The sequence below is a fragment of the Cyprinus carpio genome, chromosome A6 (genome assembly GCF_018340385.1).
Source record: "Cyprinus carpio isolate SPL01 chromosome A6, ASM1834038v1, whole genome shotgun sequence".
In the NCBI taxonomy this organism is placed as follows: domain Eukaryota; kingdom Metazoa; phylum Chordata; class Actinopteri; order Cypriniformes; family Cyprinidae; genus Cyprinus; species Cyprinus carpio.
The window spans coordinates 32,923,174-32,946,571 of record NC_056577.1 but is presented as its reverse complement, the minus strand read 5'-3'; the positions used below and the strand labels follow the sequence as shown (position 1 = coordinate 32,946,571).

The window sequence follows — 23,398 nt, the reverse complement described above, 5'->3', positions numbered from 1 at the left end:
GAGAAAGACATGCTTGAAATGTCAAACTTGAAATACTCATTCACTGGAACAGATTTTTGTGCTGAAATCATGTTCTGTGGAACACGAAATGCCATTCAAGGAGGTTATTCCTTATTAGACATGCTTAATTCTTTTACTTAAAATATTTAAAATAATTTCAGTATTGCAGGTGATATTAAATCCCCAAAATGTTGTTACGTTTTTCCCCAGATCCTTTTCCTGTAGGTCTGTCACTTTATATATTCAAGGTTTCCAACGTCATTGAAAACATGGAAAATCAGGTAATTTGAAATGTAGCTTAAAAAGTCGCAGACACAGAGATGGATTTGAAAGGAAAATTCGTATCTCTCAAAAATCCTAATTAGTACAGTCTCTCTTAAATGAAAACGAACTATTGGAAAAGTCTAAATGTGTGTGAATTCTTTCGATCGTCCTGACTTGTCTTGATTTTTAATATGGACGTTTCTTTAATGTAGTGCGCCGCTGTTGCAATAGCGTGTTGCTCCACAGAGCTGATGTGATGACTAATCATCCTCATCGATCGGAATGCTGCGGCCCCCGTTCAGGTGTTTTCTGCGAGTCCGCGCATGCGCTCTGCCTGCCCTGCGCATCCAGGTGTATGAGCGGCGGGAGCGCGTGATGAGAACATTCGCTGCTTCACAGGGGAACTGAACAGTTAAAGCAGATGTCGATGCTGGAGAGGCTGGACTGGCGGGTACGTTTCCATTCAATTCGTATTGCTATATTTATACCAAGAGGAACTATAAAGCCTATACATACAACAGCCATTAACAATAATAATAATAAAACAATAACAAGTAATTTCCAAATTGCAGAGCTTTTATTTCTTCAGGTGTGAATCTTAACACCTATCTGAACATTCGACAGTAAGGCATGGCAGTTTTATCAGAATGAATGAATTTAGCAGACGCCTTCATGGAGGAAAACCGCGCTTTATCACACTGTCAGATTTGCAGAACGAGAAGAGAAATGTTGGGAGTAGTTCAACACCCAACAATTTAACCAATTAGAAATGAGCTACTGAAATCAGTAGCAAGTGAGATCATAAGTCTCTGTAAAAATCATAAAGCATTTACAGGCTTTAAGAAAACAAACACACATTTTACTCCTTGGTTAGAATTAGATTTGTGGTGATGTTAATAGTGTTAAATGACAAACCGTGCATCTTATTCATCAGCTTCTCTTCTTTAATTTGATCTATTCAACTTCTATGAAAAAAAGCTGTGTGATCAGACGATGATAGTTCCAGTGTTCTTTATGCATACACGCGAACACATTTGTAATTGTTAGCCTGTTACTGTATTATGTACCTGTTGATGTTTTAAAACAAGATATTTTCGTGCGTTTTAACTAATTAAATTGCTTAAATGCGGTAGTGGTTAATAATGGTTGTTTAACAATAATTCTAAAGTCAGTTTAATCAAATAATTCATGCACAAAATTTAACTGATTTATTCCTTTTTTTTCCTCTTAATGTTACAAGCCGTATTCTGTTACTGTTACTGCGTTTTTTTGGCTTTTATTTACACAGTTTAAGGTAAGTTGTACATTTCTCAATTTGTAGCATAAATGCGAGAAAACATAAAAGTATGAGGAGCTACAGACTTTAAATCAAAGAGAGTTACGACCATCTCTGGTTTTCATAGTCACACTAATAAGAGGAAAAACACATAACACAAACTATTGTTATGTGTTATTAATTAAATGTTATATTTCTAATTGTATTTTTTAATATTCTGTAGGCCTTATTGTTTCAGTGCATCACGAACCTGTATGATCAGTGATTGTTGACTTGAAATTATTTATTTATTTGTAATGTTTTACTAACTTATTTATAATGATCACAATAATTTAATTCAATAAATTATTACATCATACTACGCTTATTTGCGGATTTCGTTCACTTAGCTATTTCCATGCAGTGATCACTTTTGAGCTGAAATAAAACGCCACGGAAAAAAAAAGTCAGTCGTTGCTTACAACTAAGATCTCATATTGATGATTTATCAGTTCGATATTAAATCATTCGAACTGATTCTGTTTTGCACAAAATAAGAATGTTACAGACGCTCCAGGTTAGGCCTGGGTAAATAATTACTGTCTTACTATAATTCACGCATTCATGCGTTTTATTATTGCCCTGAGTGAATGTTTCGCTTGTGCTTTCAGCAGGTTACATAAGCAGATGTTTGTCCCTCGGGGTTACAGTAGAGTCTGAGTGTGTGGAAGTATCTGACAGCAACTTCATCCAGATTGCAGAGTATTCAAACCAGCTCGTGCGCTTCATTTATCACAGTCCAGCTCGAGCCGCAGGCGCTTTGACCCACAATACATTTAATTCACCTGCAATTACAGACAGACGAGTCTAAACCCGGATTAAGACCTTCTTTCATCTTTTTTTCTCTCTCTCTTGCTATATTTACGGATTTTTAAATCTCTAATATAGACATTTTCCACTTTAAAATATGTTGCATTTATTATTATTATTATTAGGCTACTGTTATTATTACCATCTTTATTATTATAAGCCTATAATTATATTTAGTTTTTAAAATTAATTTTCTATTATAAATTAAAAACGTTTAAAATGACACATTTAAATAAAAACAGGCCTATGCAGTTGATCTGTAAAGTCTAAAATCATCATTGAAAACGTTTTATTTAGCATTTTTCTCTAATTTAATGCGTTTGTTGTATTTACAAAGTGTATAATCAGCATACAAATTGAGTGGGAAAAAAATAACATGAATATCAATCAATCAATCAATCAGAATCTATCGATCGATCTATCGTTCTTCTGTTTTATCGTTTTGTCTATCCTTTTATCGTTCCATCAATCGTTCTATCTGTTATTATAATTGAGTAAATAACATTTAATTTTAATTAAAATGTTTTGTTTGTAGAGTTTTTTTTTTTTTTTTTTCAGTTAATGGCAAAACCTCGCAACTTTTCGTCCAGGATTAATTTGCCCTCTGAACAGACGGACAGTTCTGCGATTGGTCTGTTTTTTTGACAGTAGCCAATCAGCAGCAGGTTCTTCGCTCTGACGTAGCCAGCGCGCAGCAGGTCACCGCCCACCGCTGCCTCATGCAAATATAGTAGTGAGAGTCCAAAGAGATTCAGTGAGTCGACACTGAGCCGCTCTGTTGTCCGTCAGAGGGAGTCTGTTTGGACCGGAACCCTCGAATTCGTTTCGTGTCGCGAGCTGCGCGAGTTTCTCTTCATTCGTTCTCCTCCTTCAAACACTGAGTTGATGCTTGAGTTCTGCGCGGCGCGCGCCGGACTCACTGGATTATATTCTAGACCGCAAACAAACATCAGCAGCACAGATACACACATCTGAGATCCTCGCGCGTCAAAGACACAATGTTGTGGAAACTAGCAGATAACGTGAAGTATGAAGATGACTGCGAGGTAAGAGGAAAAGAGAACCACAGCGAAGACGTGAAGAGCAGATTCTGTTAGAGAGTGAAACACATGCAACTGTCTGGTTTTAATTTAAAATATGGAAATTTGCATTGTTCTATTTCCAAATATTATGAAAAGTAAGTTCTGGGAAGTTAACTAGATACACTTGCAGCCTAATGCACGACGTTTCGTTCTTATAGAAAGAATCATATACCTATAAGCTAATCTTTTAGGTTTTTATTTTTTTTTTTTTTAAAAAAAGAAGATATTTTAAATGTGATGCGCCCGTTTAAATAGCACATGTGAAAAAATATTTTACTTAATGTAAATTTAGTATAGTCATTTCATAAAGAATTTACTTGAATGTATAGTTATAATTAGTTGAGCAGTTAATAATAATAAAGTAGCTAATTATAATGAAATAATAATAGTTATAACAATAATAATGAAAGTATAAGTACAATTTAATTCGAGACGCAATTATTGCACGTATTTTAATTGCACAGTTTTGAAAGAAATTAAGAATAAGAATTCTGCTTTTCTTTTTTGGGCGCAAAATTCCAGCGCGTATCGGTTTTGAGTATGAATATACGTGGAAACTCTGAAGTGTGACCCGTGTGGTCTCAGGCTGTCTAGAAATGGCCCGTCGCTCATTGTCATTCATGTGTCTCTGGTGACAGTGACTCTCCAGGCAACTTTGCCACACAATAGGAGTCATGAATGCACACTATACAGTCCGCTCAAGAGCTGAAAAGACGAGCAGTTGAATTAGAAAGAGAACAAATGACTGTAAAAATATTTGGTTTGGTAGCCTTATAAATGCGTTGCATATGATAACATCTAAATTAACAGGCCAAATGCATTCGATGTGACTAAGTGCATAGGGTTAAATGAACGAAAGTGCATTTAAGGCTTCAATCGGCTAGAAATAGATCTTTAAGCCAACAACTGCATCTTTTTAATTTATTCTAAGATTTTTGAGCTTGCATTTAATTTTGCATGATACATTAAAGAACATGCAAAGCTCTGTTTTTAATTTGCATAACAGATTTTATGATTGCAGGATTGTTAACTATCTGTGAGAATTGTACCATGTTCAGGAAAAAAAAGCAGGATTTTTTTCCCATGTAGATTTGTTTTTATTTTTATTTAACTCATATATTAATTGCTTCTTCGCCAAATTTAAGCATTTATACTTATGCATTAGTCAGATGCTTTTTCTCCAAAGGTATTCATGTCATCAGAATGTGGCAAAAATCTAAGAAACTCATTTTAGTGTGGTTTTAATGTGATGCACTCTCTATTCCAGCAGGAAAGACATGATGTTAGCAGCAATGGAAACCCCCGATTACCTCACATTCCCGCGGTGAGCCAGCACCTCTACAGCCCGTCACCGTCCCTCTCACACACCGCCAGCTCGGACTTCCAGCCCCCGTACTTCCCTCCCCCTTACCAGCCTCTGCCGTACACCCAACCTAGTGACCCGTACTCTCACCTGGGCGACCCGTTTCATATCAACTCAATACACCAGTCTGCAGCATCTAATCAGCAACAGTCATGGCCCGGACGGCAAGGTCAAGAGGCCATCGGGTCCCACGGCCGGAGCGGACTCGCCAGTCCCCTTCTGGGCCTGGAAGGGGGTTCATCTGGGATGCGGCGGGATGGTTTTAGGAGACCGGAGCTTCTGCCTCCACACATCCATGGAATTGATTCCATAGGTGATAACATCGGTTTGCACGATATAGGCCACGGATTGGATGATGTTCAGGTGAGTTGATATGATTAATGATTTCATAATTATTTATTTGGATTAAGTGGAGAGTGATGCATTTCCCGGTTATTTCTTGCAGCACGAAGGTGATCACAGTATTGTAATTCCTGATCACACAGTCATCAAAAAAGGTTGGTTGCATTTCTGTTTTCTAGTATAATTATATCTTTGGGTAGTTTTTAGGTTTAAATTTATATGGAAAAGACGTCAATATTAGTATTGCAATTTTACATTAAAAAAAAAAAAAAAAAAAAATATATATATATATATATATATATATATATATATATATATATATATATATATAGTACAATAGCATTATAAAAATATTTTTGTTTAATATATTTAATAATAAAAAATTTAATTATTATAATTATTATTTTATAGTCATACTGAATTGATCAAAAACAGCTGTAAAGTGACCTATAAAAACGCGAGTGGAAAGAGATATTTTTAAAATAAAACTCAATTGTCGAGTTGTTTTTGTAGAGTAAGCCCAAATGTTTAATTTATGCAGCCTTCTATCATTTTGTGAAGTGTTTTGAATCAAATAAAATTGTGTTCTACAACTATAATTCTATAATAATCATCATTTTGCATTTGCATTTGCAACTTATGCAATGCACTCGTGTTAATAAATTTATACTGATCCAAATCTCCAGAAGGACTTGATCTGCTTTAAAGACTAAAATCTTGCACCTTTGCTGTTTATGTGGAAAAAACAAAGTCAGCCTCCAGATTTCGGCTTGTCCGAGCCAACGGCTTAGATGGGTGGAGTTGAGGTGGTGCTGGTTCATACATATATCGCTAATCCTTTTGGTCATGTGGTCCATTTAACTAATCTAGCATTGATCCGTGGAGCATTCTGCCTCTCTGTCAGCATGAATGGAGAAAGAAAGGATTCCTCTCAAAATGGCAGACTAGCCAAAGTTGTAGATGTTGGGCAATCCTTAAAATGGTGTGTTTGCTCAGAGAGAGGAGGCCTAGGCCTGCTTTTTAGTCTTTTGAAGCAGCACTGTCAAAATGCAATTCTGCCCCACTATACACACACGAACACGCTCGAGGAGACAAGAATCAACCGTAGTTGGGGTGTGGCTGCTTTTAAACATGCATGGGTATTTTGTTCAGTCATATGCTGTGACACGAAATCGTCTTAAATAAGCAAAACCGAAAGATAGTTTTGAACGTCTGTTTGTTTTGTGCGATCACTAGTTGCTGAAATGAATGGTCTGTATCAGTGGATCTCAACAGGTTTTGCTTTAGGACCCTTCGGGACGTTACATCAACCCTATTCAGTACTAAAACTGTGTAGCATGGAAAAGTAAACAAGAATGTCTTTACATTTGCGATGGAGTAGCATTACAGTGTTTTTTTTTTTTTTACAATGCTTTCTTTTACTTTGTTTAGTTTTGTTCATGGTTTTTGAGGTTGAATGCATGCATTTTGACATCTGTTTAATTTGAAAAGCTTCTACTAAGTTACAAAGGCATGAGTGTAATTGGACCCCATGACCTTTCCATCATAAAATAAAAGCATTTCTCCAACCTTTTAAAAGTTGCTATTAATTCCTGTTTATTTGGCTGTGATAACTATGTATGATCACAAATTTAGTTGCATTGTATAATGTCAGAACAGGAACCCGTCAGTTAAGAACCATTGGACCAGTTCGATATTTGCTCTTTTTTTTTTTTTTTAGATTCAAAGCTGTCAAATAAATTGTAAATGTTGAGGAGGAGAGTTGAAGATGCACAAAAAATCACATTTGAATGCAATATGTTTGGCAGCAAAAAAAAGAAAAATTTCAGAGTCTATATTTTTGATATTGTTTGGTGGTCTTTACCATTTCCTGCAGTGTAATTAGATGTATTTGTTTGCAGTGTCTGTATTATGTTGTGGTCAGAAGTTGACTGACAGATTCTGGCATGTATTTTATTCAGTCAGTAATTTAGATTTTCTTTCGAGTCACCAAAGTGACTTGCTGAATTAATGTCTATGCCAATATTTTAGTCGACATGATTAAAGCATGGATGACTGCTCTGTCCCGTTCTGGTTTGGCTTGAAATTATTCCATTTTCATCCATACCATCTCAGCCTCCACTTCGTATAGATAACATTCTCTACAAACTCTTTTTTTTAAGCAAAATCTGAACACCTTGTGTTTTTTCCTTACAGTTAGTTCAACTTGTTCCTTGTTAAATAATAATAATAATAATAATAATTCAAATGTGCAACAGAATCAGAGCTTTCTCAAACATTTCTGATCAAATTCTCCCAAGATCTTATGATCTGAGCTGTTAAACGCAATTATTTTTTAGCTCTGTAGTGGTAAAGTATGTCATTTGTCTCTATTTTTTGTCTTCAATTGTGTTGAAACAGACAGTTTCTTTCTCACCTGTATATCTGGATCTGTTGGGCTGACCGATATATTTCTCATCTCCAGGTCCGGTGTCCCTGCCGAAGGGAAGTCCGTTTGGGATTTCCTTTCAGAAAGAGCAGCTGCTGGGAATGGTGTCAAATCCCACTGAGGTCTTCTGTTCAGTTCCTGGTCGACTCTCTCTTCTCAGCTCCACTTCTAAGTACAAAGTGACTGTGGCAGAAGTTCAGAGGCGCTTGTCCCCACCGGAGTGTCTAAACGCATCCCTGCTCGGAGGAGTATTACGCAGGTGAGCAGTTACTGCACATTCAAAGTTGAAAATCTATTAATATGGCAATATGAATGCACTGAAAAAAATTGGTGTACAGTACAAACAGTTTTCACTCAGAAGCTGCTAGTAAATTTCACAAACAGTTACAAAGAAACGGCAAGTAACACATTGAATTAAATTTGCAATTTTGAAGTAGAATAACTGAAATGGTGTTTTCTTTTAAAACCTACTCCAATAATATTTATTCTATTTACAACTTCAAAAAAATTACTATTAATTATTTACATGTAAGACTTTTAAGAGGTTGGTGAATGTATATCATGAAACCAGTCAACAGCATGCAGAGGTCATAATCCACCCCAAATCTAAAGCCTATTATATATTAAAAGGAAAAATACTAATGTGACATAATTTTTTAAAAACAATTTTCACCACAAATGTTCATTGCCATAATGAACAAAAAAAAAAAGTGAAAAATAAATCTAATGAGAGTCACTATTGAGAATAATATGAATGGTAAAACCCTCAAAAGTATAAATTCATGGGAAATTGTGCTTAATTGTCAGGAAGATTATGCCAAAATGCTAAAAATCTGAATGGTCTTATAAAAAGCTTCTTTTTATTTTAGCTAAATGTAAAATCTCTTGATTTTTGGTTGAAATGCAAACTGGACATGTTTTTGTGAGATTCCCCCCCATGCATTTACCAGTCAGTGGAAACAAAGTGTTAAATTTGTGTGTTTATCAGTCTTTGCAGGTTCATGTTTGGTACCATCAAGTTCCATTTGTGTGTGTATTGATGAGATGTTGCTGATTTTAATTTAATTTGACCCCATATGCCAGCATGTGCAATGTTGGGGGGAATTATGTCACCAAACACAAAATCTAATCTCATTGCCCCTTATTAGTGGGAATATTTTTCTGTTCTCATGTGTCTGATGCAAACACACTGATATTTGTTAAGTAGGTCATATAACACAGGCGTTAGGAGGGGGAGGTGTAGGACGGAAAAAGGGGGCACTTACTCATGCCTCCTGCTAACAATCCCTTACCCCACATGTGAAGGGTGATGCCAGGCCACAACTCTAGTCATGCATATCACAGAGGCCCAAACAGCAAGTGGGGATTTTTTTGTTTTTTTGTTGCAGTGCATTTTAAACACTTGAGCTGTGACATCACTTTATTTCATGAGCCTGTTTATTCTTGTGAATCTGGGCCCAAAACCTTTTTCCATATTGGCCTCTAAGTCATATAACACAAACAAAACAAATAAAATCCATGTGTTTCACCTGCAATAATTAAGCCTTTGTTAAGCTCTGCTCTTCTGGTTACTGCTGTTCGATCGGAACATGTTGTTGGAATTAGTTGGAGATTTTCAGTAAAATATGTAGTTTTCTGTAAAATGTGCTCATGCTAAATGTTTAAAGATTTGGAAAAGTGGAAAAAAAAGCTGTGCAAGTCCATCTGGGTTTTCTAGGAAACCGACAAAAGCTCAACTGATAATATGACAGGTGGCAACAGTTTCTAACCTAGCAATGGCAGGTTTAGCAAAAGGTCACTAATGACACTCACTGTCAATTTTATTATAAAGGGCAAAGTCAAAGAACGGCGGCCGATCCTTGAGGGAAAAACTCGATAAAATTGGGCTGAACTTGCCGGCGGGTCGCAGAAAGGCTGCTAACGTCACCTTACTAACTGCTCTGGTGGAAGGTAAGTGCCTTATGACAGTCAAATTTTCACTATTGTTACTGTAAAATCAACCACATGGCAGAGGTTTAGCATATTTCAGTCATTGCAACAACAAAATCTGTGGAGGATGTCATTAAGTTCTACACTGAAAAGTAGATGTTAAAAGCTGGAATACACAACAGGACTTTTGCCCCGATTTGTAGTCTGAATAAGTCAAGGGTAGATGCTGAAAAGCAGTCTGAATTGACAGAAAATCACATAGTGTATGACAAAATCTGTTCAGATTTGAAAAGTCTTCTAGTCTTAAATTGCATTAAATACATCTAAATTGGTTTAAAAGACCCGCAACAATACGGAAAGTTTAATCGATCTTCGCTGTGCAAAATGCTAAACAAATGCTTTGGCTTGATTTTTTGAGGTTCGAATGTCCTGATCTTGTTACCAGGTCACTTTTTGTTCTGTCAAAAGTCTAGCATCTAGAGAACTACTAAGAAAACCAAAAGACTGTGCGATCACATGCAAGGGCTGTAAATTTTAGCTCTACTGATGCATTGGCAATCTTTAAATTCTTGACATTTCATGTCTACCTTTTCGCATGAGAATAGCTAACCAATGAGTCACAGAGACATTAGCGTAAAGATCACGAGTTAACTAGCACCAGGAGCAATGCAGAATACTTTTAGTTTTCTCTTTTAATGTCACCATTCTCACCACTAATGGGAGCATGGGTCTGAAGCAGGAGCATGACTAGAAGGCGTAGTTATTTACAGACCTTCAAAGCTGAATTAGGGCTTGTTATCACATGTTCGCTAGCCAAGAGGAGAGACTGACCTTAAAGACGACTACTGTGAATAATGTGCTAGTCCATCAATAAGAGCCTGTTGGGTCTAGGGGACCATTAGACCCCTTGAGCGACAAAGGCTCATTAAAGATATGCAGTGTGACCACTGCAATCCACAAAAGAGAGTCTATTCCTCTGACCTCATCTTAGTTTAGAGAGGAAACAATTCTTTCTGTGAGTCATTTCCAAGGAGATGGATCTGACGGTGACTCATCTTTGTGGTGCACTCATGTGCTACGTGAGTCAACTGATTCTCATCTGATCCTGTCTGCAGGTGAGGCCGTACACCTGGCGAGAGATTTTGGGTACGTCTGTGAGACAGAGTTTCCTGCTAAGGCCATCGCGGAGTACCTTGGCCGACCACACGTGGAGCGCAATGAGATCAACTCACGCAAAACCATGCTTTTGGCAGCCAAGTGAGTAACCATCCCATTTAACATGAATCCCAACTCTTGAAGCATTAAGGCTAGGGTGGCCAAGCCCATTTTGATGGAGCCATTAAGCAGTCATCAGGCTGGAAACAAGTCCCCCCGCTTCTGAGGGTGTCTCCACCTAAGCAGAACAGGCTTCTGAAATCTCTGCTTTATGGTTTAATACTTTAACCGGTCATCTAATCTTTCAGGCAAATCTGTAAGGAGTTCACCGACTTGCTGACTCAGGACCGATCTCCTCTGGGAAACTCTAGGCCAGCTCCCATTATGGAGCCAGGGATTCAAAGCTGCCTGACTCACTTCAGCCTCATCACCCATGGCTTCGGCTCTCCGGCCATCTGTGCGGCCATGACCTCGCTGCAAAACTACCTCAACGAGGCGCTCAAGCAGGTGGACAAAATGTACGTGAGTTCGACCGGAGACTCCTCGCAGGCCTCTTCCGACAGCTCCAACAAAGCAGACAAGATGGACAAACACAGAAAGTGAGGCTGAGCTCAAACCCGATTGGACCATTTTGAACGCAATAACCGTTTTTGTAGCGGAATTACCTTTTTACCAGATCTGACTCTTCGTCGTCATCGTCGTTGTTGTAGTTGTTGATTCTGTTTCTGTTCTGCTTTGTTTTCCCACATCAAGATTAAGCTTAAACTCGAAGCCCTCTTGGTTGACGTCTTGGTCTTCCAGCACTTTCTCCTCCACAAAGACGCAAACACATTTCAATGCTTAGCCTTAGTCGAGACTGTTCTTTATTGGGTTTACCCTGCGGGGCTGCGACGATTCAGACGGTGTTCAGGAAGTTGTCTCTCAGAGGGGAACTGCAAAGAGGAAGTTGTTGAGTTTCCCAAAGACACCATTTCAAGAGTTGTTGTGGATTTTCTTTTGCTACCAATCTGGGAGGAGGAAGTTTGGTTTCTCCCTGTCCTCCTCCTTGGTGCTGACCTCCTAATGGATTGCCAAGGATGTGATTATGTTTGAGACTTGTTCCACACTTGACTTGATTGGGCACAGTGTTATTGTTCTTCTCTTTGTGGGAGTGTTATTGGCACGAGTGACGAGTTTTGTGTGCTTGGAAACACATGATTACTAAACAACCCTTTATCCACCTATCAGTGGATTTTACTATATTTGGCATAGATCTCCATTAAAAAGACCGTTGATTAAGTTAACATGATCAAATCAAACATCAAATATCAGTTGGGTGTGTGTGCATGTTCACTTTCGTATGAGCGTACAACCTTATTGTTCACCTTTTTTGATGTCTTTACGTCAGACTAGAAGTTAAATGTTCCATTTATCTTTCCCCAAATGTAAATATTTTCTAATTTATGTTGTAATTTAACGGGATTTGTAAATATTGGTATAATTATGGTGTTTGGTTCCACTTTTTAAAAAGACGTGTTAAGCTTTTATAAAGGGTTTTTTGTTTTGTTTTGTTTTTTTAATCATGTAGTGGTTAGGCTATGGGATCGATATTCTTTATAGAAATGTGTAATATTGGTTTAAAGCTGTAGGAATAAAAACTCAACACTCTTGATTTGCATCGACCAAGACTCCCATTTATGGCGTTGAGTTGTACACTTCACTACACGCGTGCCCTGCCAGTGAGGCATGTCAACATGGCTAATTCATGTGTATAAAGATTCCTTTTTAAAATAAATGTCAGCAATGCTCACAGAAAGAGTAGTGGTCGTCATTCCACTAAATTGGGAAAGCAGGTCAAGCAAAGGCTTTCCTCAGAAAAGAAGAGTGTATTTGAGAACACCTGTCTTATACCTGTATTACCCTTCCAATGTTTGTGTTAGTCATTTGCTCGAAACAGACAGTTCCCCTCTTTTCATAAGCATGCTTATCTCGCAAATTGGCGTGACAAGACAACAGTTATGTGTGTGAAGTTTCCGCATCGCTCTTTTCATATTTAAATGCTCTACTGTAAATTTAAATGCTCTTGCAGTGCGGTTTCAAATAAACTCACAGGACTGTTGAGAAGAGATAAACAAAGCCATGAGAGAATGTTGACCCAATGTGTTTCTTTTTTATTTGCTGTACTGCTTTATTATTAATGCACCATGTGGTCAGATGTGAAACGGTTTATTCATAGCCTTTTTGTTTTTAAAGTTAGCATGTAGAAAAGTCTCTTTGTTTAAACCTCAAGTTTCAAATGGTACCGGTATACAGATGCAACTATCGCATCTCTTTATCAAAACTATCCCCTATCTTGTCTCGTTCTCACAGCAAATGCTCCCAATTTCTCGTATGCAATGAAATCGCAGGTGTGCGTGTTTGTCTCCATTGAGTGACTGACTCATGCAACTGAATTGACAGTAGAGCAAGTGTGAGCTTCTCCCTCAGAACCCGTTGAACCAGATGTGTGGCTTTGCTGCGTGCCCACAGTTGGCTGTAACCGCCTGCACTTACTCGGATTCTTTTCCTGCACAAGGCTGTAAGTTGAGACATGGTGACTTTGATGGACTTGCTTTGATAGTTGGCTGTAGGTGTTGGTGGCAGAACTTCCTCTTGTACCTGAAAGGTGTTGATCGGTGTGAAATGTGTATGCGGAAAGACACACACCCACATCAACACACACTTCGAATGTCCCATGATGAGATGCCTACATGGAAGTGCTACAAAAATATTGCATCTCTTTAAGAAGCTTTGTCTTGAGGATGCATCGTGCTTGTTTACACTGGTTGCAGCCCAACTCTGAAAATGGCTACTGATGTAATTAAAAACATATGGAGACAAACATAAGGCCTAGTCTCTGATACCGCTCTGTTTAATAATTACATTATTTGTCCTCATATTAAATCTTTAGCACATTGATACATTTTGTCGGTGCAACAGTGCTAGTGTGTTCTAGGTGATGGCTAAACCATTGCTTACTAGGATAAGTCAAAAATCCCTTTGATAAGTTTATTACTTCAGGTTAAGGGTTTCAAATCACCGACCACTAATCACCCAAAAAAAATTAAATGTTTTTCAACATTTACTCACCATTATGTTGTTCCAAACTTGTTTGAATTTATTTCTTCTGCTGAAAAATGCATCAGATTTTGTTTTTCCCCATAAATTGTCCGATAAAAGGTCTGATGTTGTTGCAGTCCAGTGACTTTCAGTGCATGAGCAGTTGAAATATTCTTCAAAATATCTTCTTTTGTGTTATATTGATGAAATGAAGTGATTCAGTGTTTTGTTTTAATATTAAATTTACATAAACATGTAAACATTTAATACTTTTAAAGGAATAGTTCACCTCAAGTTGTTTCAAACCTGTTTGGATTTCTTTCAGCTGTTGATCTCAAAAGAAGATATTTTGTAGAAGATATTTTGATAACCAATTAGATTAACCATTGACTTCCATAGTATGAAAAAAAAAAAAATACTATGGAAGTCAATGGTTACCATCAAATGTTTGGTTACCAACATTCTCCAGAATACCTTCTTTTGTGTTTAGCAGAAGAAAGAAACACATAGAGGTTTGTAACAACATGAGGGTGAGTAAAATATAAGAGAATTTCAATTTTTGGGTGAATTATCCCTTAAAGGTATAGTTCACCTTCAGTTGTTGGTCTGGACTGAAGGTGAACTGGAGCAACTGAAGGTGAACTATCCCTTTAAGTGATCTAGATTTAGTTAATAATAGCCTCTTAACCTTAATATTTCATATTATTTATCAAGGACCTTAATAAAACAGCTTATATGCACAAAATTTAATTAGCCAAATAGCCACAGGCATTAGGCCTCTCTCAGAAGCCGTGTTGCTAAGCTAAGCTGACATCATCTCTTGTTTTCCCGTTTTGCATACTTACTGTTAATATTTGCAAATGTCCTTAAATCTAGGTTTCTTGCAACCCTTGATTGGTTGACCTATGCTAACAGTAGAGGAAAATGCTACGCTTCCAGATGACTACAAGCTGCAGAGCTTTATACATGCACAAAAAGAAAACAAACCTATTCTCAAACTAAAGCTCAAGCACATAAACGTTGACTTGCTAATGCTAAATTTGTTGTCTGTAGCTGTGCTTGAATAAACTCACATTACTGACTCGCAGCATTGTATTTTTTGTTTAAATTGGCAGTGATGTTTGCTGTCATGCTTTTATTTCTTGAATCCTGAGGCTATATTTGGATAATCTCTCTTAGATGAAACCAGAACAGTAACCTACTTAGTTTTGTAACACATTTCCTTTTTTGCATTTCTGCAAAAAGACATGCATCTCTAGAGACGTCACAGTCTGGTTTGTGTTAGCAGTCATTAGCTGCGACACTGATGGAAATAGAAACTCCAAACCACTGTAACCGCTCTTTAAGACACTTGCTTTAAATGGGGTTTGTTACTCCAGCGCCTGGATGTTTTTGCATACTCATTCAGAAAGATGTTTCCGAATAAGCTCTTGTGTTCAGAACATTAGCAGCACATGTTTGACTTGGATGTTGTCGTACAGATGGTTTGCGAGAGCCAAGCCGAGCAGTTGCTTGCTGGTATGAGGAGGCCAAATAATGGGAACATAAAAGTTGTTGGAGGGAGGGATGTGTGTGCGTCTAACGGGGGCAGGAACAACAAAGAATTCCTGCAGAAATGCCGAGAATGAACTTAAATTACAGACAACGAGGAATTCTTCTGCATGTTTGGGTGGAGCAGGAGCTTCCAGGGAGGAAATACAGACACTGATGGGGGTTTTTCTCAAAGAACAGTCCTGTTCACATCAGATTTTACTTTCTCGAAACTTTTGCTTTTGTGTTTTGGAAGGGACTCTCTGTTTTTGGTGAACAATGGAAGACTAATGGGAACTACGAATAACTCTGTTTCTATTTGTGGAAAAAAAAAATATCTATCAGAAAATTGTCTAAGAAAATGTTTGAAGGATTTAGAATTGTTCATTAAAATAATGATTTTAAAATGTATTATTTTAAAATCATTATTTTAAATGTAAAAGTATTTACACACACACACACACACACACACACATATATATATTATATATATATATATATATATATATATATATATATATATATATATATATATATATATATAATTATTTTTTTAAATTATATTCTAACATTATAACATGGAAATTATTGAAGCATTTAAAATTAATCAGAACATTATTTTAAAAATAATTTATATTTGTCATTTTAAATGAAAAAAAAAACTTTAATATATATAGATATATATATATATATATATATATATAGATATATATATATATATATATATAGTATATATATATATATATATATATATATATATATATATTAAATATATAATTCAGTGGGGACATACAAAGATTTTTCTTTTCTTTCCTGTTAATTATATCAGCAGTAAATCATAAGAGACCCAAATAGTACACAATAGTTTATGTTCCTGCTTCTTCATAATTGGGTAAATTCTGGTAGCATAACTTGAAACGCATGAAGCATTTTAAATTAAATACAATTAAATTTAATAAATAAAAAATATTTTTGAAACCAAATGTTTTTATTACATTTTATATTTTCAATTTTTATTATTATTTTAAAAAATATATTTAATCCAATGAAGACATACGTCTTTTATTATTTATTAATTTTTTTACTTTTTTTTTTTTTTACTTTTTTCTGATAATTTTTTTATTTTATTTTTTGTAGTAAGTAATAAAGGTCAGAAATACTACACAATGGCAGTATTTCCTGAAAATGACCCATGTCAGGTAGGATGGATCGTGTAAACTATCATGAACTGACTCTCCTTTTCCTCCTTTCTTCGACAAGTTCTGTGGGAAAGCGATGGTCTGCCTGCAGCACCCAAACACTCCCTCCCTCCATCACAACATGTACCGCCAATTAGCCTGCACTCTAGCTAACGAAGCCAGGGCCTCCTCACCCCTCCACGGCAGACGGCAGATGTCCGTGTTTCTGCGGGAAGCGTCCGTTCCGCCACACGGACGGAGACGTCAAGATGGTTCTTGCTTTCTTAGAAACGACCATTACCTACTTTCCTGCGCAAGAAATTACTCCACGGCTCACAAGACATATCCAGCTTAATTAAAAGCATCTGTCCTGCCTAACGATACACAGCTAGTCCTGTTTATTCTCCTATAATGCACTAAACAGAGCTAATCAAAACAACCTGGCTGAATTCTCTGGCCAGCCTTGAAGCCATTATCAGATGTAAGGGATTTCTGTTTTCTAAGAGTACTTTGTTCAGACTTTTCTACAAAAACACTCCCTTGTTGTAAGTAATTGACTCTAATTGGCTTAAATTTGATGTACAAAAATAAGGCCATGTACAGTAAGTCTGTTCAAAAGATTATGAAGTTTTTTATGTTTTAAGTCCACTCCAAATTTTAGATGTATTTTCTGTTTCAACAGTTGAACTATTGCCATCAAGTCTTGTTGGAAAACAGTCCGATTCTATTGATTGGATATTTGATGTTAATCCTGCATGTTCAGCTCCACCATATGCTTGATTCTCATGGTCCAGGGACGCTTATTTAAGCTGCAGTGCTTATGATGTGACGGATAGGACGATGTGAATGACTGTTAGTAAACCACCTGTCACTGATTGTGCATGCTTTTTATTTTTTATTTTGATGATCACTTTGAATCCCAAATACATGTGTCCTTTATGAAAAACGATTCAATGAGTTCAGTTATTTACACATATTTTACGGTTCAAAGTTTTTTTTTTTTTTATCTTTTTATCATAAATGTTTCTTGAGCAGCAAATCAGCATATTCGAATGATTTTCTGAAGGATCATGTGACACTGAAGACTGGAGTAATGATGCTAAAAAATCCATTTTTCCATCACTGGAATAAATAATATTTTAAAATATATTCAAACAGAACACAGTTATTTTAAATTGTAAAAATATTTCTGTTTTTACTGTATTTTCAATCAAGTAAATGCAGCCTTGGTGAGCATAAGAGACTCCTTAAAATATAAATAAATAAATACAATACATAAATAAAAATCCTGATGACCCCAAATGTTAGAACAGTAGTTTATATACATTAGCCTTTTTCATTTTAAGAAAATATAACTTTTCTAGAGTGTCTTTCACAATACAAGTTGTGTTATCCAAACTTTTTTTATCTTTATTTTTTATTTTTTGGTTATAGCTGTATGCAAAATAGTTAGCACATATTTACATATGCCTTCCAGCAAATAAAAAGAAATCACATAATTTAATTAAAATTCATATTTATTAAAAAAAAAAAAAAAAAAAAAAAAATCCCATCTTCAGCTGATAATTTAAAAAAAAAAAAAAAATCCACTTTTTTCATAACTGATCCAAAAGGAAATGTCTTCAGCTGATAATTTGGTTTCCTCCTCCACCACACACATCAGGATTATCTATTTTGTGACAAGTAACAATGCGTTCTCTGATTGATTTGTACTCCAGCTGCTTTGGTTACTGGAATGTTGTTTGAAAACGTTACAATGTTCCTTATCTAATGTGTGCAATTATAACTGTTCATGATATGTGTGTTTTAAGGCCCTCCCTCCAACCTTTGGTTTTGTGGGGGGGAATCAGGCTTGGGACACAGTATTTCTCCTCCTTGACTCAGATAACATGACACCTCTCATTATCTCACCATCTCTAAAGACAATTTCATTTTCCTCATGAGTCTGAAGAGGGTTCGAGGAACCAAAACAAACAGGTTGTTAAAGACCATAATTGAGCAACTATCAGCATTATTTTCCAGCATCATCAATCAGGATTGCACATGCTAGAAAACTCTGGCAGTGTTAGAGTGATTCAGATTTATTTTCTCAGTATGCTCTTTCAAAGCTCAGAATACGTTCTAGGGCTCAATTAAAACGAAATAAAACAGATAAAAAAAAAAAAATGTAAAAAACTACTGATACAAATTAAAAATGAACCATCACACGAAAACTGATAAATCTAAAAAGATGGATAAAACTATTGCTACAAATGAAAAATGAACCTTCATCTTCATATGTCTAGTTCTGTCAAATTTTGCTTTGCATTCATCAGGTTGCATTTCACCAGAACTCTCCATCTTGGCAGCAAACACATGGCAAAGCTCCCAGTCCAGATACAGGTGTAATTCAGCTTGGGTTGTGCTGGAAAAAAACACTTTATGGTTTATTTACAGTAACAGCAACAGATGTGAACGTGTCTTCATTCTGATCGTTATGAATAATGAAATGCTAATGAATAATCCTGGATAAATGTCCCCTAACATGGAAATTCCCATATTTAAAGGAGTTCCTTGGCTCAGATTATAACTGGCAAAGCTTTGTTGTCATGCAAAACATTGACATCTGCAACGTTTAGACTTTGAACACTCTCAGAGAAAAAGGTACAAAAGCTGTCACTGGTGCGGTACCTTTTCAAAAGCTACACTTTTGTACCTTTAGGTACTAATATGTACACTTTAGGTACTAATATGTACCTTTAAGGTACCAATATGGACTCTTTAGGTACAAAGGTGTGCCTTTTGAAAAGGTACCGCCCCAGTGACAGCTTTTATACCTTTTTTTCTGAGAGTGAAGATTATTAACTGCAACACAATAACTCGTATTGGCACCTATCCAAGATGAAATTGAATGTGAAATTTTGAATTAAATCGACTGAAATAATATTTTCTTATAAAACGCTCTTCAATAATCTGTTTTATTTACAACTTTTAAGTATTATTATTATTATTATTATTGCAATGATCAAATAGTATGAAATAGTTAGAATTAATTGTGGATTTTTTTCTGTGCCATGCATTTTACTAATATACTCTAAAGTTGAACAGTGTTTTTTAGATTAGTGAGCTCCTCAGTTAATGGGCTGTAAGTGTTAAAGCAATAGTCCACCCAAAACTTGCTCACCAATGGATGATCTGCAGTGAATGGGTGCCGTCAGAATGAGAGTCCAAACAGCTGATAAAAACATCACAATAATCCACAGCACTCCAGTCCATCAGTTAATGTTTTGTGATGTGAAGACAAAACAAGTCTATCATTAAAACATTTTAACTTTAAATCATTGCTTCTGGCTAAAATACCAGTCCATAATCCATAATAATACTTCCTCCAGTGGAAAAAGTTAATCCCCTGTTGTCTCTCATGTCAAAATCCACCCACATATTTGTTTAGAGCTGTTTTGGCTTGTAAACTGTGCTTGATCTGTGCAGATTTCTCTCCTGATTCAGACCAGACCACTTTTTTTTTTTTTTTTTTTTTTACTGATCTAGAGTTGTGAATTATAGAAATATAAGCGAGACAGTCAGCTTTCATGAAACAGTTGAAAATCCAGATTTATGTCAAGTTGACCTGGAGATTACTGAGCTAACTCACTAAGCCAGTTACAAGGAACAGGATCCCTCGGTAAGCACCGTGTGGAAGGCTGCACTGGAAACTAAGAAAGACGGGCGAGTGAGGCACAGCGCCTAAAGGCGTAGACCAGTCTTTATGGTTCAACGAAAGGTAAAACTCATTACTCGTTCTGCCATCTTCAACCAGCTGTCTTACTTGACTAAAAAGAGGTCTCGAGGCCTTCCGCCTTCATACTGATAACACGCAAATTTGGAACTAGTTAAGTCAAAAAGACAGTGATACAAAGCAAAATAGACTAAAATGAGCACGTGAGGAATCGCTCACAGATAGATCTGAACAAATTCAGGTTTGATGATAATGGCTTTTATTGTTTCTCTTTCATAGCTCACTATGTGTTTTTTAACTTAAGCTTTTCTTTTTTTTTAAACAAGATATTAAAACACTGTAAAAAATAATTGTACAGGAAAATTTCAGTTTTTCTTCTTATAAATATAAATAATTTCATATTTAATTCAACGTTTTACCTGTTCTTTCTTTCTTTTTTTACTAGCAATTTCGGAATAAAAATTAGTGTACAATGTTTTTTTTTTATTTCAGTGTAAAAAAAGACTTACAGTAAAAGTAAGGAGCTATAAAACTAAATATAAATTTAATTAAAATATATAAATTAAATAAAGATATTCAAAATGATTTTTTAAGTTGTAAAAAATTATTTAGGCTTCAAAATTTCATGTTTAATTCAATGTTACTTGCTGTTTCTTTGTAATTGTTTGTTAAATTTACTAGAAATTGTATTTTGATAACATTTTGGATTTTTTCCCCCAGTGTAGATATATATATTTAAATATAGATATAAAATAATTTAATGTTTGTAAAAATTAAGATTTGAGTTGCATTCTCTTCAGAGACTCCAGAGGAGGTAAAAAAAATGTAGGAGACAGTATCAAGTCTCCATTTGTTCTCCATTTAGTATTATCAATGTGTAGGAGATACAATGCAGATTCTTATTTTGTGATTTGTGATGTCCATTAAGTAAAATCCATTCATTTCTCCACTTTCTAATGGGAAGCGTTGACGTTTCCTGAGAGAACTGCAGAGTTTAAATGCACTCATGTGAATACCAAAATTAGCAGTGACTTAAAAGTAGGGCTCTTTCCTTCAAGCTCTCACAATAAACAAAAACAACAAATAACCACTAAAAAATGTCATCTGGTGCAGTAAACATGCCACACTTTGTCTAAAACCTGGAATGAATCTCAGAGACATTAAGTGTTTCCAGTCTAGGGTGAATCATGGCTCAACCACACTCATTTCCTGTATGTGTTTATCTGGGGGGCGTGTTAGCTGTCCGGGCTTGTTTTTAGCGCAAAACTGGGTGGAAAGAGGGAGGATGACTGTAGCTGTAGTATCTGTTTTTTTTATAAAAAAAAAAAATTAAAAAAAAGAGAGAGAGAGAGAATGTTCAATTTGAAAATTCAAATCGAATCCAACACAAAAATGAACATTCCGTCAGCAGCTACATCATGGAATGTTCAGCGGAATGTTTATGTTGCTGTTGTATGGGCTGTAATGTTCTTAAAATCCTCAACTGTATCACAGTTTTATTTTTAGGGTGAACTGTATTAAAAACGTTAGGTTTCAGAATCAGCGCCATCCAGTGTAGGCCATAGAATGATTTTCGTTCAGATTCAGAACTTGATTACATACTGAACAGTCCCATAGGTCAATGGTAGTGAAGACAGACAGCGCCAGTCTTGCGGAGTACCAAGCCAATCTTTTTCAAACCACACTGTAAAACAAGTAAATGCAAAGTATGTTTATAAGCCGTGGAAAATAACCTATAAATACATTTGACTTGACAAGATGATGCCTATGTGTTTGCTGGAGGTGAACTATACCATAGATGTACCGAATTACTCTGGCTTTTTGTTTGTCTTTTGTTTAGGTGCTGTTTGACATATAAGGCCACATTCCAGGGTAAAGACTTCTGGCAGAAGGAGCTGCATGCTGTTGAAATCTGTCTATGCCACCTTGTCAGAAAGTTCCCGTCTTTAAATAACAATGAGAATGAAGGGAAAGAGCAAATTCTTTATCAGATCTATCAGAATGAGACTCCATCCTGTGTGTGTGGATGAGGGCGAGACCGGTTATTCATTTTTAAAGGAATATTTTTCCCAGAATGAAGATTTTGTCATTATTTACTCGCGTCATTCCAAACCCACAAGACTTTCTTTGTAGCATGAAGCTATTTTGAAGAATCTCTAAACTCATATTTTATATAAAGAAAGAAATAAAGAGTAAATAAATAAATAAATACCATACATGTTTTTTTAGCATAAAAGACAAAGCAAGACATTTTGAAGAATCTCCAAAATGCCATTTCTATACAGCAAAATAATAATAATAAAATATATAGACAAATCATCACCATTCTAATCATATTAATCTTAAATAAATAAATAAATAAATAAATAAATAAATATATATATATATATATATATTATATATATATATATATATATATATATATATATATATATATATATATTATACATACAGAGTAAGATATTTTGAAGATTTTCCAAACTGCTCTTTTTTCAATAAATAAATAACATGCATGTTTTTAGCATAAAACACAAAGCAGGATATTTTGAAGAATCTCTAAAATATATATATAACTTCTATTATGAATCAATCAATAAAAAATGCATCATAAAGGCAATGCAAAACTAGTCCATACAGTTTGTGCACTATATTCCAAGTCATTAACATCATATTATATTTTTCCTTTTATTCCACATAAGAAAGAAAAGTATATAGGAATGAATGTGAGTAAATGATGACTGAATTTTCATTTTTGGGTGAGCTAGTCCTTTAAAACGAATGCATTAGTGAGAGAATAGACTAAACATCTGGGAAGCCAATATTTGTGGTTCACTGAGATTCTCTCAGACCAAAATGTTTTGAAATTCAACTCCCTAGAAAATATGCTGGAATGCAATGGGAAGAAGAGAAAGCAAAGTCAAGCAGCGGTACAGTTAATGTTACAGTAGAGTAGACTGGCACGCCGGGCGCAGGTTTGTTCACACTTATTTAGTGTATTTTGTGTGTGTGCTTCAACCAGCATGCACCTGTCCAATCTCACTTGACACGGCTAAACAAGCGTGACTATTGCACACACACTGTCTGCTGACACACACACTTCTGCAGATAGACACGGCTGTATCTGACGAACAAAACAAGCACATACAGAGACATGAGCGAGAAAGAGATGAGCAGATTGTAAAGAAAATGTAAATCAAGTAAAACAGTTA

The 23,398-nt window shown here is 35.7% G+C and overlaps 1 protein-coding gene across 4 annotated transcripts; it reads left to right on the top strand.

Moving 5' to 3' along the window:
• The first annotated feature begins 563 nt into the window (after positions 1–563).
• On the top strand, positions 564–12,474 carry LOC109092388 (transcription factor AP-2 gamma-like). 4 transcript variants are annotated; one of them, XM_042759082.1, is made up of 7 exons: positions 564–715; positions 4,739–5,197; positions 5,280–5,331; positions 7,641–7,863; positions 9,436–9,554; positions 10,649–10,790; positions 10,997–12,474. In XM_042759082.1, the coding sequence occupies exons 1-7, from the start codon at positions 686–688 to the stop codon at positions 11,289–11,291; spliced, it is 1,320 nt and encodes a 439-aa protein (XP_042615016.1). In that variant the 5' UTR covers positions 564–685; the 3' UTR covers positions 11,292–12,474. The 4 variants fall into 4 exon arrangements, with proteins under 4 accessions (XP_042615016.1, XP_042615017.1, XP_042615015.1 ...); XM_042759083.1 differs by having other exon boundaries at positions 574–715; positions 4,742–5,197; XM_042759081.1 differs by lacking the exon at positions 564–715 and adding an exon at positions 2,956–3,435 and having other exon boundaries at positions 4,742–5,197.
• The last annotated feature ends 10,924 nt before the right edge of the window (positions 12,475–23,398 follow it).